Source organism: Vitis vinifera, chromosome 14, assembly GCF_030704535.1.
Source record: "Vitis vinifera cultivar Pinot Noir 40024 chromosome 14, ASM3070453v1".
In the NCBI taxonomy this organism is placed as follows: domain Eukaryota; kingdom Viridiplantae; phylum Streptophyta; class Magnoliopsida; order Vitales; family Vitaceae; genus Vitis; species Vitis vinifera.
In genome coordinates this window covers 1,519,747-1,537,885 of record NC_081818.1, presented here as the reverse complement: position 1 = coordinate 1,537,885, position 18,139 = coordinate 1,519,747, and the positions used below count along the sequence as shown (strand labels likewise).

General features: G+C 37.7%; 2 protein-coding genes across 2 annotated transcripts; both read left to right on the top strand.

Moving 5' to 3' along the window:
* The first annotated feature begins 3,074 nt into the window (after positions 1–3,074).
* Positions 3,075–3,566, top strand: LOC100244347 (uncharacterized). Its single transcript, XM_010661362.3, has one exon. It carries the CDS (start codon positions 3,075–3,077, stop codon positions 3,564–3,566), a length of 492 nt encoding a protein of 163 aa, XP_010659664.1.
* A 4,432-nt stretch (positions 3,567–7,998) lies between these two features.
* LOC100249500 (uncharacterized) lies at positions 7,999–8,963 on the top strand. The gene has a single exon (XM_002283241.5). It carries the CDS (start codon positions 8,057–8,059, stop codon positions 8,531–8,533), a length of 477 nt encoding a protein of 158 aa, XP_002283277.1. The 5' UTR covers positions 7,999–8,056; the 3' UTR covers positions 8,534–8,963.
* Positions 8,964–18,139: the final 9,176 nt, after the last annotated feature.

Sequence of the window (18,139 nt, the reverse complement as noted above, 5' to 3'; positions counted from 1 at the left end):
ATGGAACATGGCCATACATTTTGCAAAGTTTGACTCCAAGTATTGCATTTCTCCTAGTATGAAATGATTATCCATTCTTAAGCTTCGATTATTGATATCTAGGCTATGCTAAAGTTGCTTACATTAGGCCTTAATAGATTTGATTCACTTAGAGATTTTGAATTATCATTTAGGCCATCTCAAGTTGGTGAGAGGCAAAAGGTGAACTCCCAACTTGAAAGTAAATTTCTAGAAGAACTCCCTTGATAATTGATTGGTAAAAACATCTACTATTTATAGTTAAGAGTTTTAATGACAAGTGCTCTTGTGACTATCTTCTCCTTGATAAAATGATAATCCAATTTTATATCTTAGGAATGTGCGTAATAGATTTAATTTTCAATCATGTGTAGGGCACTTTGATTATTACTTAGAAGTTGTGATTGAAAGAGGAATTTCAATTTTTCGAAGGAGATAAATTATACATGTTACTTCTACTTATAGTTGACTAGGAGATTTGATGATGAGTACTCCTGGAGCCATCTTTTCCCTTATAAAATGATAATCCAATTTTATTTTTTAGGAATGTGCATGATAAAATTGATTTCCAATCATGTGTAAGGCACTTTGATTGTTAATTAGAAGTTATGATTAAAAGAGGAATCTCAATTTCTCGAAGGAGATAAATTAGAGATGTTACTTCTATTGCCATAGACCTAAGGGTTCTATATTCTACTTCGATACTTTAAAAATAGTTTGTTGTTTCCTTGAAAACCAAAGAGATGAATTGGATCCAAGAAAAACACAAAGTCATGTAGTGCTTCTATTAGTAAGATGACATAAGTACCACCCAATTCGCATCACAAAAGGTAACTAGTGAGAGTGAGATTACTTCAAGATATAAATTGATCTTAAATGTGATCCCATTGATAAATTGTTATGATGAATTCTTGTTGTTTACAATTGATCTTTGGGATGTACAAATGTGTATTCCCATTGATGATGGAAAAATTAAGAAAAGGAAAGTCATATATCACATCATTCCTTCCAAATGCAAAGTATATATATATATATATATATATATATATATATATATATCACATCATTCCTTCCACATACACCATTAAAATAAGGGTAAGTATATATATGTGTATGTATAGAACGTATGGGGTTTGTTTGTGCAGGCCCAAGAGCATACCTGTTTATATATGGTTTTTGAGTATATGTGTGTGTAATATTGATTTCGAATGTGGGATTTACTTATGGATGTAGTAGGGTTATATATGGTTTTTGAGTGAAAAATCACTCTCATATAACCTTGAGACTATTTGCTTATATTATATTTAAAGTATGTTTGATGCTTAACCTGCAGTCACCAACTCTTCAAGGATTATACATTTTCCCTTTTTCTAATTGGAAAACACTTTACTAATTGTCAAGGTTAAGTTCTTAAATATGCTTTGGGGGCCTGTGGCTCATTTCCTATATATTACTTCTCTTCAATGCATCTCATTGAAAGCAATTAGATGCTTCACAGTTGTGATTGAGACAATGCATTGGATATAAAATATTAATCTTATAACTCAAAATTTTATATAGGTACCAAAATATGATTGGATTTATTCTTGGGACGGCTCAAGTGGTGCTCTCTATGCCATTTATAGCAACATAAGTAAAAAGTCGTTAGATAGTGATTCTAAAAAGTATTTATAACTTTCTTAGTGTTTGATAATTTTTTTTTTTAAGTATTAAAAAAGCTAAAAACATTTTCTAAACTTGTTGTCAAACACACCATAACTCATTCATGAAAATAATACTAAAGAATTAATGTTGATGAAAAAAAAAACAAGTAAATAGGTGGACAAGGAAGGAGCACATGCTTACAAAGTGAATAATTCCTTCTTTTAGTTTTTTTCCTTTCTTTTCATTTATGCCTAATTTATTTATATATATTTTATTCTTGATATGTATAATCCATGGTATAAATTCACGGTACATTTTCTTCCTTCTCATGCAATGTTGCATTCGAACTTGATTTTAAATTTCAAACATAAAATCAATTGAATTTTTTAATTATGTCATTGCTAAAAAATATCAGTGGCATAGCCCACATAGCTGTCATTGAATATTTGAATATATTTGGCTTTCAAACCTTAAAAAACTTGTTATAAAAATAATGATAGTATAATGATGATGATGATGATCATAAGAATAATAATAATAATATATGCATATTCTAAAAGCTTGTGGGCTGGTGTGTTAATGAACACTTAATATTTCACTATATTCATGTGTTTTGATATATTTAAAGACATTATTGAATAATTATTACATATTTTAATTTTGATTGTCTCTAAGTCTAGACCAACGAGTATTTGAAATTATGATATAATAATAACGATAATGACATATGTATTCTAACTTAATATTGCATTATATTCATATGTTTAGATATTTTTAAAACACACAATTGAGTGATTATATTATTCAAAATTCTTTAATTTTTTATTATTTTGTAGACATTTTCAGCATTAGAGATTACTAATGTCAAAGTTCAAACACATGAGGATGAAAAAGGAATTTGAGGTTCTAAAGAGAGAAACATGTTAGCATTTTCTATAACTTAAAGACATACACAATTATATTTAAATTCAGTATAGATTTATTCCTTTGAAAATATGAATGAAAAGACCGGTAGATGAACCAATTTATCAAGGCATCCAAAAGTCTTGTATTAGAAGACCAATTTTGTAATGTAGAAAACTTAAAAATTCCTTCTATCATTTTTATGATTTGAAGAGATATCCTTTCTTTTTCTTCCACCATTTATGAAATAAAAACAATTATAATCATATAATTGTACAGTTTAGTATGAAGAGGTAGAAAGAAATAAAGACGGGTAACCAATATGAACCTTTGATAAACACTTTTGAGCTTATTTATAAAGATATTTACTGCTGAACCAAACTTTCAACACCCCATGATTGCTCTTTGAAATTAACGTTTTGGCTTCCACTTCAGCCTTAATCAAGAAGCTATATAAGACAAGCAGCCAAACGTCAGGCTTCAACAACCTTCCAATAGACACAGAAGAGATGGGTTCAGCCACAACCGAAAGATTGATTCCTCTAGCAGCAACCCTTATCAGCCTAATCCTGATACACTCAACTCCAGCCATCTCCTCCCTCGCCTCCCCAACTTCATATGAGGTTCTTGATGACAACAACTTCCCAGCTGGCCTTCTTCCCGATGGGATCTCAAGCTATGACCTCAACATCACCACGGGTCAATTCTCAGTCCATTTCAATCGTACCTGCCGCTTCTCCCTTCAAAACTCCTACCATTTGAAGTACAAGCCCACTTTCAATGGTTACATATCAAATGGCAAGCTATCTAGCTTGAAGGGTGTTTATGTGAGGGTGTTCTTGGTGTGGAGGGAGATAGAAGAGATCGTCCGGAGAGAAGATGATCTTGTTTTCTCCATGAGGATTTCGTCCTATGTATTTCCCATCGACTACTTTGAGGAGAGACCTCAATGTCAGTGTGTCCTCAAATGCGGTGGAGGCCAGGCAAGTAAGGAAACTTAGAACAAACCCTTTCGTTTCTCCTTATGAAGACTATGTATACGTTTAACATTGATGGAAGAAAAGTGGGGAGCAAGATGTAAACAAAATGATTTTTTTTATTCGCATAAATTAATAAGTTATTTATAAGTTTGGTGATTCGATTTTGTTTGATTGTTAATACTTTTAGTCCACGGTAAAGTTGATTAGGGTGAAATTTATTCACTTTTTTAGTTTGAGATAGTATGATACGATAATTTAGCTTAAATCTTAATAGAACCTAATAATTAAATTTAAACCATGTGATTATTGTTATTAATACTTGAATATCAGTAAGTCTTATCTTGCATTTCAAATTTAAAAGCATTAGAAAATAATTAGGTCTCCAACTCATGACTTATTGGGTAAGGTTGTGGCAGACCTACACTCAATTCAAATCAATAAACATTCAACTTGAGTCTATCTTGGATCCAAGGTACTCAACTTAGCTCGTACTTAAATTTATTTTTCTAAACTCATGTTCATCAAGTTAATTAGGTTATATGCATCAAAATCATATTAAGGTTGGGTTAAGTTGAATTGAACTTGCCCATAATGTTTTTAAGAACCTTTTCTATATATTTATATCAAATTTTTAAATAGTAAATAAAACAATATTTCAAGATAATAATAAGAAGTTAAAATAAGTTTATCTATTTTTTTAAAAAGTTGAAATGGTTAATTTCATTCACCTCCCTTAAGATTTTGGCTAAGTACATCTAGTCTCCATTGGTTTGAAATTTTATCAAATACATTTCTTAATCCTTTCATTTATTATTTTAGCTCATCTCCCTTCTCACTCAAAATAAGGAAGGTATTTGATGAAATTTCAAATCAATGAGAGTCAAATCCTGATAGAAGATGGGTAAAATTACCTAAATTGAAATAGTATATGATCTAAATACAATTTTGACATTTTTCTTTAAAAATTAAAAAAAAATTAAGTATTATCATACATGAAAATAAAATTATAAATATTATGAAAATAGTAAATCAAATTCTAGTTAAGTTTAGGTTACCCAAATATTGGACCGAGCCCAACTTGAATATAGTTTGGGCTGAAAAAAAACTCAATCTAAACTCAACCTTTATATTAAAAATGTTTACACATGCCTATCCAAGGATCTTGGGCCTAAAGAAGTTCATAATACAAGAAGTGAACAGTGCAAGTAAGATTTTACTCTCTTTTTATTCGAAGAATATAGTCCATAATTCTAAATATATACAATCTTAAAAGAAGGAAATAAGTAGAACATAAAAAACGAATGTAAGAGTTATGCAGTTGATCATATTAATTATCAAACATAACAATGGATTTTAAACTTCATTTAGCCTTGAATATGGAATTCAAGATATAAATCAAATTCCATATTTGATTGTGGCCTTTAAGTAGTGAAGAATGTGTTACACTTCCCTTAAGTTGGCCTGCATTAGATTTTGAAAATGTTGGCACACTTTACTTATGGCATATTGTATACCTGGATGAGTGGAAGTGGAGATATTACAAGGCTTCTATACTCAGTTGCATCAACAAGTTGTTCACCACCATATAGGGTTCTTGTTTTAACAGCAATGGTGGTAAAGAAAATTTTGAGGATTCCAATATCTTAGCTCAAAAAAGATCTTTAGTACACTGAGCTTGAATGAGAAAAGACCCCCATCAAAATGCCCAACTTCTATGCCCAAAAAATAGCTATATTTTTAAAGTCAATTCCTGACTTAATCTGTTAATTAGGAATTGAATGATGGCATACTAAAAGTAATGTCTATTGTTTGTAAGGTTTTGAAATAAAGAGTGACGAATATGCCTTGTTGCACATAGATCACAAAGTTAGCAAACATTGTGATATCTAGATTAAGGTGCATTTCAAGCTAGATATGGAGGGGATATGATCAGGATGAGGTATTAAATAACCAAAATTTGGGCCAAATAAGCTATTGGGAAGCCAATTAACCGTTACCATGGACTATTGAATCATATTCAAATTCAAATTCAAATCTAGCCTTTGGATCAAAGAAAGAGCATTCAAATGATTATTTGACGAAATTGTGGATATTCTGCACAAAATCACTAAAATGTCCATAAGAAATTGTCTAGATTGTCCAATTATTCCCAATACTGATTTTTTAACGATTTTTCATAAAAATAAAAAAATAAAAAAATAAAAAAATAAAAATAGAAATAAAAATCGGTCATTCCTAGCTTTTTACTTGGTTTACTATTAAGGTCCTATGATGTTTAAAATTTCATATCAAAATTCCACAAATTTCTTTCATCCTTGATTTATAAAACTAGTAGCATGTGTTTATTTAAAAAAAAAAATAGGAAAATAAATATGTTATAAGATTCGAAGACATGATTTCTTCGGGCTTACTGTGAGCTCAATAAATTAAGGAAATAAATATGTTATGAAGTTCAAACACAAGATTTCTTTAGGCCTTTAGGCTTACATATGGGCTCAAGAAATTGGATAAATAAATATGTTGTAAGGTTCCAACTCAAGACTCGTATTAAACGAGACTTTGATATCATATTAAACAATCAATTTTGATTTGGGTCAACAATATATATCATATTTTTTAACAATAACTTTGGCATAAGATACAATTGGAACCCCTCTCAATTTTGAATATATAGAGCACATGATTCCCTATGTCATATCAAATTAGCATAAAAATAAAAAGGAAAATGTTTATATTAGAAAACAAACAAGACCTAGTTCACAAGGAACATGGATGCAAACGGTACAAGCCATTTGTTACCGGTCAGATACATTGGATCTATTGGGTAAATTGGAGATATTTGGTGAATTGATATCAATATCCATAATTGTTAGTTGAAGAAATAAGCAAAAGGCTTTGAGTTAATCATAACCTTAATCATAGATGGATTGAAGCTCTCCAACTCTATTGTTTCCATTAGATATGTAAGCAAAAGATCAATTCAACTCCTCAAAAAATGAAAGGTTGCAATAAAAATACCAAATTAAATCATAGCCTGATTTGCATTATAGGATTATTGTATAATCTATCATGGTTGAGAGAAGCCCAAGATACATATAAAATTTAGAATACTTAAAAGAAAAAAAATACACATATAGGAGATGAAGGAAAAACATGGAAGAAAATATATGCGAGAGAGGGGGAAAAAATAGCTATAATGATTAAAATTTTACTAAAGGTCTAAAACTTAATTTGAAAGATATTAAAAGAATATATCATCCTTAAAAGATGATAAAAAATATTTACTTTAATAATTTTTATTGATGATTGAGCTTAGTCACTGAGTAATGATACCTTTATTTATGATTCTCATCATTATTAAACAAATTATCATTTCAAGTATATTAAAATTCAACCATTATCATTAAAAGTAGCACTAAAATTGAGAAATTATTTCGCTACTAATGAAAAACAAACAACTCATTAGTATTAGAGAGACCTTTGTTTAAAACGTGTTCTATATGTTTAAGTTTATTATAGCCTTAGTCTAAAACCCATCATTTAAAAATTTTATCCAAAGGTAAATTTACAATAATAGAAACATCAAAAGAAACGAGGAAAAAAATATATGGGCAAGCATAAAGGTGTGCTTCAAACATAAATAGGTGATCATCATAAGAGATTCCCCAAGTATCATGTAATTCATAATAATAAAAATCTACACTTTTCAAAACCTAGAAAAACACATGGAATCATATATAGGATGCATCCACCATACCTCTTTTATTGATTAAATCGTTTTGTATATCAAAGGCTATAACGTAGGCATGTTGGAAGCGTAGGTAATTAATAACCATATACCTATAAAATAAGTGATTGAAGTCTTCCATGAGACAAACCTTAACCCATTTCATAGCTCATGTTCTAATGGAGGCGACAAAGGGGGGTTTTCAAGTACTCGTTCACCTCATACCAAATAAGTCAAATTTGGGGATGAAGATCAACGTGTTAAAGATGAGTGCATTTTTAAAAAAATATATACTTTTAAAAAATTAAATTAATAAAAATTATATTATTTGTAAAATTTATTTATTTTTATTATATTTAAAAATGAAAAGAAAAATATTAAATGAAACGGGACAAAATAGATATGAAATTTTCCTACTTACTCCGTCTCATCTTCAAAGGGACGGATTGGGATCGGGGCAACTCATCCCCAATCGGCCGTTGGTTATCATCCCAATGTTTGTTTGAGTAGCTAGTTTAAAAAAGAAAGATAAAACAAAATTAAAGAAGCCAAACATGAAAGACAAAATAACGTTGCTTCCTGTCAAAACCCCATTTTATCTTCATGCAAAAAGTTTTTCCGTATATTCAACTAAACTTTTAGCACTTTTAGATTGCTTTTTGAAATCATTCTTTTGGCTTCTGCTTCAGCCTGAATCAAGAAGCTATAAGAGAACCCAAAAATCACACACAGAAGGAGAAGAGAAAGCAGAGACAGAAGAAGAAGAAGAAGAAGAAGAAGAGAGATGGATTCAGCCACAACCCAAAGATCATTGATTTCTCTAGCAGCAACTCTCTGCCTAATCCTCATACATTCAACTCCAGCCAACTCATACAACAACTCCCCAAATGCGTACGAGGTTCTTCGGGAGTACAACTTCCCAATGGGCCTTCTTCCCAAAGGGATGAAAGGCTATGATCTTAACTCCAGCACAGGTGAATTCTCAGCCTACTTCAATGAAACCTGCAGCTTCTCTGTCCAAGGCTCATACGAATTGAAGTTCTCGTCCACCGTCACTGGTTACATATCAAAGGACACCCTATCTGGCTTGGATGGCATCAGTGTAAAGTTTTTCTTGCTTACATTAAACATAGTAGGGATCATCCGGAACGGCGACAACCTTGTGATCTCTGCGGGGGTTGAATCAGCCCCATTTCCTATTGACAACTTTGAGGAGTCTCCTCAATGTGGGTGTGGCTTCCAGTGCAGTTTGAGCGAGTAATTAAGGAAGCTTAGAACAAACCCTTTTGGTATACTTGAATTTCTTTGTGTTTGTTGTTGGATCAATTGATGTGGGTTGTGGTTGTTTTGATGAATTACTGTTGCTTATAGTTGATTTTTAGTGATGCCCAGAAGGATATTCCCATTTATGATGTGAATAAAGAGGGAACGTTGTATCACTGCAATTTGTATGAATCCCAAACTGGATGTTTTGTCTTTTACAGAACTGGGGATATGAATGTAATGGGATTAGTGTATTTAATATGATTTTGTTCTTGGAAAAAATATCACCAGCTTCTGATTTTACTGTTGGTGAGATCTGATTAGGTTTTCTGAGAATTAGGAGATAGCTGGTTAAAATTAGACTCCATTTGTTTAAAACCCGAAATTAATCTCGTGGAAAATTTATGAGGATTTGACGATGATTTAACCATATGGATCCAAAAGTACTTGGAGTCTATTTAACAATGTTTTTAAAAAGCATTTTTAGTCTAAAAAAATGTTTTTAAAACAAAAAATAAGACATTCATTAAAATTTAGAAAATATTTTTAAAAAGTTAAAAAATCACTTATAGTGCTTTTAAAAAAACACTTCGAAGGTGATTTTCCCGTAAACATTTCTAAAGAAAATGCATTCATCAAAAATACTTTAAAGAAAAACACAATCAAACATTTTCTTAGTTCATTGACATAAGGATATGTTTGGCTCTTCTCAAATGTGTGTTTGTATCCATTGCAATTCCTAGAAAATATTTCCGTGATATATCTATACACATAATTCCATGGAGATTTGGGAGTAAAAATATTATTAGAAGTTGTTGATATCTCAACCAGACAAGGTAGTCAAATAAAATGGACTGATCATCACCATGTGTTGTAAATCTTCATAGTTTGATGGTCACTAAAATGATGATACATATATATCGTATCTCCATAGCTTCTCCTTCTCCTTACCCCAACAGATTATTCCGTAGTCTAGATGCTCTAAAGGTCACTTCTCTTCCATAATTCTTCAAAAAAATGTCATCTAGATATGGCACCCTAACCTAATAGTACACATGCCAGAGCTATACAAGTTTGGTGCATCTTGACATCGGTGGGTTCATTGTTCTGGTTCTGGTACTATTTGCATTTAACATAGCAAGTTCCATCCAAGCTTTATGGGATCTTTGACAATATTGTACCACAAATTACATCAAATAAAACATTTTCAAAATGGGGTTGTTTAGAAAATATGTCCAAAAATACGGTAGGTACATAGTTTGGGCCACATGGAAATTCGTATTTTGAATAGACAATTTCTTAGGTAAATGTCTTTTCTATTGTATATTATCTTTTTTTTTCTCTATTTTCCCTTTTAAACAATGTAACATACGAAATCATCTTTATAAGAGACAATTTCAATTATGGGGTTATTTTTTTCCCCTTAAGAAAGGCTTAGGTGTTGTTTGTTATTTTGGTTTTTTTTATTTAGCTAAAAATAACTTTTTGATATCAATTAATATGACTAAAGTGAACTTATTATCAGAAAAAATAACAATAGCTTTGATTCTAGTTCTAGTGAGATCTAGTTAGAAGTTATCAAAATTAGAGGTTAGTTAAGGTTATGTTTAGTTCTTGAAAAATGTTAGGGAAAAAAAAAATTGGAAGGTAAAATGGAAAGAAAGAAAAAGATAAGGAAATGAATATAAAATTTTTCTCTTATTTGGTTACTCATGGAAAATTTAAAGGAAAAAAAAACAAAGAATTTATTTTCCTTTGTTTGGTTAATCATGGAAAAGTCAAGGAAAAATGGAAAGAAAACAAAATCAATAAAAAAAAATTCAAAATTATAATTCGCGTCTTTCTAACACCTTGTTTGGTCTCAAAAAAAACAAAAATAAAATAGAGAAAGAAAGAGCTGCAACAACTATACCCAGAAAGAACTTAATCACATACAAAGTTGTGACAAAGGCAAAATGCAACTCCCATGAGAATATGTCATCTGATAGTGTAGGCAATTGTGTAAGCCTAAGAATTGAAATGTTATTTCATGGTCATACCATCACTAAGAGGAGGCATCTTAACATGATACGGATTGCCAAACAACTAATACCTATTGATGTCTTGTGTCCCAGGGATCCTCGCAGTCGCCAAAAGGACGCTCGCTTTCAACCAAGGATGATTCCTGCCTCAGTCAATCCTGCAAAAGATGTCCAGACAGGATGTCCGGACACACCCTCCGACGGTTTTGTCAGTCATTGCTCTAGTGATCAATCTGCTCTTTTTTCTAAGTCAAAAAGCTTATCCCCCTTTCTTCGCATGAGGGAGCCCTTTTCTATAGTGTCAGAAGCTCTGCCTCTCTTTAATGGTAGGAAGACTTTTTGGCTCGTCATGATGGCACTCAGGCGGTGGCAGAGTCATCATCGCTCTGCAGGCGGCTGTCAGAAATCGTGGGAGATGACTTGCCATCACGCATTTTCTTTCGCTCTGCACGCGGCGGAATGCGGGTTGTGACAGTGTGGACCCTCACCCGATCCACCGGACCGACGCGACTCGCTTTTAAAAGAAAAAAAAAAGAAATGAAAAAGTTGGTGTTTTCCAGTTTTGAAAAACCCGTCCCCGGTGAGGAACGGTGTTGTATGGAGTCGCCACTTACTTTTTATTTTTATTTTTAAAATGGGGAAAATTAAGTAAGAACAAAAACCCCTAATGACCCCAGTATGGAAAAAACGGTCTGCGAAAACTATATTCTGGGTCCGGGGATCAGGTTACCCATTGGGAAGGTACCTCATGTGAGGTAGCACCCCTCTAGGCCCGGAACTCGATCTCTACTAATGAATTGGGTATGTGAGAGCATATGGGTCAAAGATCAAATGAAACCTTAAACACAATCCTAGTTGGTATTTGGCATGCATATGAATTCAACCAACCAAAATAATGAGTGCGTACCTGTGGTCCTTAGCCAAGCGCTACATAAAAGGTCGATAAACACCTAACAAACATTCAAGATTAAGCACCACGCATGCATATGATTCAACAATCAAAACCAACGATGCGTACCTGTAGTCCCTAGCCATGTGCTACAGCAGAGGGTGAGTCAGCCACGCAACATGTATTCAGAATCAAGCATCAAAGTTTGTGCCAAAAAGGAAGAAAGCTGGTTGAAATGAGGTAAGGGACTCCCCAATTGTCATACAAATCAAACTAGACTCATCTAGACCACACCATCCATAACTTCAAAATTGGCCCACACTAACTGAAATTAAACCCGGACTTAAACCTTCAAGATGGCTCACAAGTGCCCCATCGCAAATGGATACGGGCTCGAAAAATGTTAAAATCGAGGGCTACCCAAAGTCCTCTTGCAGAACAGGTTGAACCAGTTCTCAACTAGTACAACCTGTTGAGAAAAATTCCCAAATTTTTTTAGAAGACTCCTAAATGAGTAAGGAATCAAACAAAAGCAACGGCACTCAATTCTGAGCCCAGACGAGTGAGAACTAAACAAAGAAAGATCAGGTATTCCTCATGACTGACAGAGTCAGCCAGCCATAGTGCTGAACCGGTTGTACCGGTTCCCAACTGGTTCATTCGGTTGATAAAAAATCTCAGATTTGGCCTAAAAGTTCCTAAATGATTAAGGAAGCAAACAAAAGAAACGGTTCTCAATTCCGAGCCCGGATGAGTGAGAACCAAACAAAGAAAGGCAGGTGTTCCTCATGACTGACAGAGGCAGCCAGTTATGGTGCTGAACCGGTTGAACCGGTTTCCAACCGGTTCAACTGGTTGATAAAAAATCCCAAATTCGGTCAAAAAGTTCCTAAGTGATTAAGGAAGCAAAAAAAAGAAACAGGTCCTCAATTCCGAGCCTGGATGAGTGAGAACCGGACAAAGAAAGGCAGGTGTTCCTCATGGCTGGTAGAGGCAACCAGTTATGGTGCTGAACCGGTTGAACCGGTTCCTAACCGGTTCATCCGATTGATAAAAAATCCCAAATTCGGTCAGAAAGTTCTTAAGTGATTAAGGAAGCAAACAAAAGAAACGGTTCTCAATTCCGAGCCCGGATAAGTGAAAACCAGACAAAGAAAGGCAGGTGTTCCTCATTGCTGACAGAGGCAGCCAGCTATGGCGCTAAACCGGTTCCCAACTGGTTCATCCGGTTGATAAAAAATCCCAAATTCGGTCGGAAAGTTCCTAAGTGATTAAGGGAGTAAACAAAAGAAATGGTTCTCAATTCCGAGCTCAGATGAGTGAAAACCGGATAAAGAAAGGCAGGTGTTCCTCATGACTGACAAAGGCAGCCAGCTATGGTGCTGAACCGGTTGAACCGGTTGATAAAAAATCCCAAATTCAGTCACAAAGTTCCTAAGTGATTAAGGAAGCAAACAAAAGAAACGGTTCTCAATTCTGAGCCCGAATGAGTGAGAACCAGACAAAGAAAGGCAAGTGTTCCTCATAGCTGACAGAGACAGCCAGCTATGGTGCTGAACCGGTTGAACCGGTTTCCAACCGGTTCAGCCGGTTGATAAAAAATCCCAAATTCGATCAAAAAATTTTTAAACCATTCATAACCAATCAACAACAATCATGTGTGGTCTTTATTATCCACACTCAAGCAATACAATCTTTATATCAAAGGGAAGAAAAAATGATGAGGAATGAGAAAAAGCATATGAAGACGAGGAAGATAAACTGTAGGTAAAAAAAAATTCCGCATGCTTACCTCAGAATCTCCACCAAATATGATCCGTGTATGCCGATGATGACTTCCAAAACTGAGATGTTGTCACTCTCCTCTTCAAAAAAACCACAGTGCTGAAGCTTTCCCCCACGCTCTCAACTTAGAAGATGCTACTAACTTTTTGTTTTTCTCACCAGCAAAATTTCCCCTCTCCAAAATGTCCCCTCCCGTCCTTTGCTCTCCTATCCTCTCACCTTTTATACTCATACCCCTCTTAGCATTTGAGCCTCCTGGGTTCCTTCCCCTTCAGCACCGAAATCCCCTTCATCAGCATGGGAACCACACCCCTCATTACTTCTCTTAAACTTACGAGGCCAGCTCACTCCCTTCAGTTTTAAGCTTGCTTCACCACCAAGAATCCATATGGATTCGTGGTGGGCTGCAAGAAACCCAAGACAAGGCCCAAAATGGACCCACAACATTGCCCAAAACTGATCTGGAGCTTATGCCTGAGCATGTAGGATTTAGGCCCCAAAATTACTAGAATTAGTGTTTTACCTCAACTGACTCAATGAACCGGCTGAACCGGCCGAACCGGATGCCAACCAGTCGAACCGATGGCAAAAAATTTTGAAAATTTGACAGAATGTTCCTAGAAGAGTAAGGAATCCATAAAAAAAATGGTGTGTGATTCCAAGTTCGAAAGAGGGAGATATGATCAAAACAATTACCAAAAATCAGTGTTCTACACTGGCTGACTCGTTGAACCGGCTGAATCGGCTGCCAACCAGCCGACCGGTTGCAAAAAATTTTGAAAATTTTACAGAATATTCCTGGAAGAATAAGGAATCCATAAAAAGAAACGGTTCTTGATTCCGAGTTTAGATGAGGGAGATACGATCAAAACAAGCCCGAGTGCTCCGAACCTCAACATGCCCCTATAAACTCCAACTAAGCTAAAACATCGGGATGACCCCACTTCCTTCCTACAGTGTGATGTGAACAACTAGGAAAATGGCCATGGTGACCCTCCAAAATGAACCACATATGCACCACAATGGACCACAGACAAACCCACACGAGGCTCGAACACCGACTAAGCCCAAAAGGGGCCATAGTGGTGCCATATGCGAACAATGGGTGGATGTGACACCCAAAGGATAAATGCCAGTGTCGAAGGACAAAATTGAGGGTCTACAGACAGGCTGTCTGAAGTGACTGGGCCCGCATTTTACGACCAAGGCTTCATAGGTCCAGACAACACATCTAGACATGGGAGAGCATCGTCCAGGTAAAGGATTTGAGAGTGTCGTGTGCCCCCTTGAGAGGACCCGGATAGGGAGCTGGTATGCCACGTGTTGCCTGGGGGTATGTCGTGCGGGGTTGCCACGTGGCCGTCTGGGGGGTTCCCTACAATGCCTCCCTTTTAACCTGACGATTTTGTCCGGACAAAATGGGCGGGTTAAAAATGATACTTTTGAACCTTTCGTTGCTTTTTGGATTTGATGTGCCACGTAGTGCTGCGGAGGTGAAAAGAAGGGAGGGCATTTATGGCGAGCCACCATTCTTGGGAATTCCCAGGCGGTATGTCGTTTCGATAGTGGCGCGGGTGGGCGTTTGGAATACCGAGGAGTTGTATCCCTTAAATAAGGACTCCAACCTCTGCGTTCGCATTTTTGCCTCTGTATTCTTCTTGCTCGCACTTTGGTTTCGCCTCTTTGCTTGTTCACGTCTGTGACTGAGGGTCTTTTTCTAGGACAATTGCTAGCGGCGTTCCTGTCGTAAGGGTGCCTGTACCGCAACCTTAGTTCTCGTTTGCAAGTTCGCTCCAGGTACATTGTGTATTTTTATCCCTTGTTCTTGGGTTTCCTGTTTCTTCGATGTTTCCTTACTTGTTGGGTACCTTGTTTGCAATTGAGGGTCAGCGGTGGCGTTTAGGGTTTTTTCGGGGGGCGGGGGAGGGGGGGTTTGCTTTGGCTTTCAGCCCGTTGGGGCTTCTATTGCCCCCCTATTGCGTTTGCGGGTCACTGAACCCCATGTGGGGTAGAGTCATGGGTTAGGCTTAGGGTTTTGGCTATTTTAGGCCTTTTGGGCTTTTTGCTCTTGGGGCTGTGGGGCTGGATCTCTCTTTTTTACTGTTGGCATTTCGCCATGCAGGTTTCGTCTCGGCCCCACGCTTTAACATGCCTACGAAAAATGATGTGGCTTCGTCCAGTGTGGCTAGGCTTAGCGAAAATAATACATCCGAGCAGACCTACACGGAGAAGCCTATTGACAAACTAAACGTGAGGCAGTTTTGTGAGCGTTTCTGCATTCCGAACAGTGTTTTCGTTCAGTTTGTGGACGGGGAAGCTGTGTACGCTGAGAAAGCTGCCGACAATGCTATTTATTTTACTAAGGAGCAATTCAATGCAGGGCTCTGGTTTCCTCTTCCGTCCCTCTTCAAAGAGTTTCTTCACTTCACTCAGATTCCTCCGGCTTACGTCCATCCCAACATAGTTCGGGTATTAATGGGGTGTAGCATTCTGAATATGTTGTTCAATTTGGATCTTTCCTTATTGGAGGTCCTTTTTGTTTACACCATCAAGAAGGGGAAGACCGACCTCTTCAGCCTTTTTGCCCATATCCCGTTCCTCCAGTTGGTGACCAACCTTCCAGATTCGAACAAGGGGGGAGCCAAAGGACATGTACTGGTCAAGGGTCTTTGGGCTGGTCTGTTGGAGCATCCGGAAAGGGAGTTTTCCCCCAATCGCTCATTGACGCTCCCGGGTAGGGTAGCTTTTCGAGTTTGTCCGGTGTTGGTTTTTTGAATTTTGACTCAGTGTTATCAAATGACTAACCTCTTATGTTGTGGGCAACGCAGGTACATCTAAGAGGGGTCGCCTAGTCGAGTGGGTGGAGAAGGCCTCTTTCGATCGCTTGAACAGGTTGTTCGAAATCACTGCTATTGAGAGGCACTATCAGACATTGCTATCTGCCTGAAATCTGTTGGTAGTTGTCCGAGAGCTTCTGTCGTGCGTTATCAACATTCTCCCCAGGCGACTGCCCAAATTTGTAGTGTCCGGGGAACATTTTATGCTAAAGGACTTGTCTTTCTACGAGAGGGCTCGTGAGGTTGATGCGAAGGCGCGCCATAAGCACCTTGACCAGCGAAAAGAGAAGAGGCAAGAGGGGACATTGAGGAAAGCACCTGGTGAGAAGGGGCGCGACTCTTCCCCGGTGGTCCGTCCTCCAGCGACAAAGGAGAAGAAGAAGAAGAAGACGAAGAAGACCATTGTGCAGGCTCTCCGGGTGGTGTCTCCAACTCCTGATCTCTCGTCCTCGTCTTGCAGGTCTGGGCCCAGCCAGTCGTATAACCCTGCTTCAAAGCCCGAGGAGACCTCTGGCTCCCCGCAGCTTGAGCCTTTCCGCTCAGGACCTAGCTCTTCCCAGCCTCAACCGGACTTTTTTGGTCTGAGGGTCGCGCACGAGCCGGAAGAAGTAAGAGACATGAACAACCTCAGGTTCGGACTTTTGTAAGGCACCGCAAACGGTTATATGATCTCATCGATCTTAAGCCTCCATCAGCTAAGAAAGTTGCGCGGAGCGAGGTGGGGAGGGTCCGATGTCAGCTACAACCCGCCCAGACAAAGCAAGTCCTAACACAACTGTCGCGGCTCAATCGGAGGCTACAGGGTCTGGTGCGGCGGCAACGGTTCAGACCGACGCTCCGGGGCCTAGCTCAACGGCTGCTGCTCAATCAAGCACAATCGCTTTTGGCAATACCCCAACTGCAGTGGAAACCCGTGGGTCAGAGGGGGTTCCGAATGCGTCGATCGACGAGGAGGCTCTGGATGAGAAGAGTAGTCCTACTGCCGGGGTTCCTCCAAGCTGGGAGGAAATGATGGAAATGTTGAAGGGGGTGCCATGCTTCACGGATGCGGAGGCTCCTTCCACAAGGATGTCTAATTTCTTCCCACTCACCAAGCGGGTCTCCGTGAACATGGGTGGTGACCCTCCTGCCTTTGTCAAGGCGCGGCTTCCTTTTGGCACTCCTTAATCTGCCGTGTCCTGCATTCAACATCTCCAGGACTGGACTATCCCTTAGACTGCAAAAGTGGTAATTACTTCTTTGCTATTTTTCTCTTCTTCCTTAGGAGTTGTTACTTCTTTGCATGACATTAGCTTTTGTTTTGTTGTTGTTTTGCCCAGGTTGTAGCCGGCATCCGCTATATGATGCGCACACGCGAGCAGCTTTTCAAGCGGCTGGAAGTGGCGGAGGCCATGCGTACATTCATCTCCCACCATCCGGGTTGTATTGAGGAGCTGCGCTCACGATTGGAGAAGGTGGAGGCCGAATTGGCTGCTGCTCAGAAAGTTGTGGCAGATGAGGCGGAGCAATTGAGCCGAGCTGAAGAGGAGAAGGGGGTTGTCCGGGCTAAGGCGGACACACTGAAGAAGGAAAATGAGGCCTTGGAGGGTCAAGTCAACGAAGTGGGGCAGGAGAATCTCCAGCTGAAGAATGAGATGGATGAACTCCGGGCTAGTCTCACGGCTCAGAAGAAGGAGACGAAGACTTTGCAGGCAAACTTAACGGCTCAGAAGGAGGAGATGGAGGCCGGGTTTACCGCTCAGAAGAAAGAGATTGAGGTCAGGTTCGCCGCTCAGAAGAAGGAGATGGAGACTGAAAACCAATGGCAGGCAGATGAGATGTATTTCTTTGGCTACCGCTGTTGTATGAAGAAAAACGGAATTATGCATGATATTCCTTCTCTTCCTTCTGATGAGGAGGATGCGACACCTGGGGGTCCCTCTTGCTGAGACTTCTTTGTGTGCAGTCTTTATAGTTTTCTTCTTTGTTTTGCTGTATATGGGGCGGTTGATTCTGTAAAGACAATTTTTCAATCATTTATGAATACATTACACTTCTCTGCTTTTGTTCACCCCTCGTTTCTTTCTACTGGT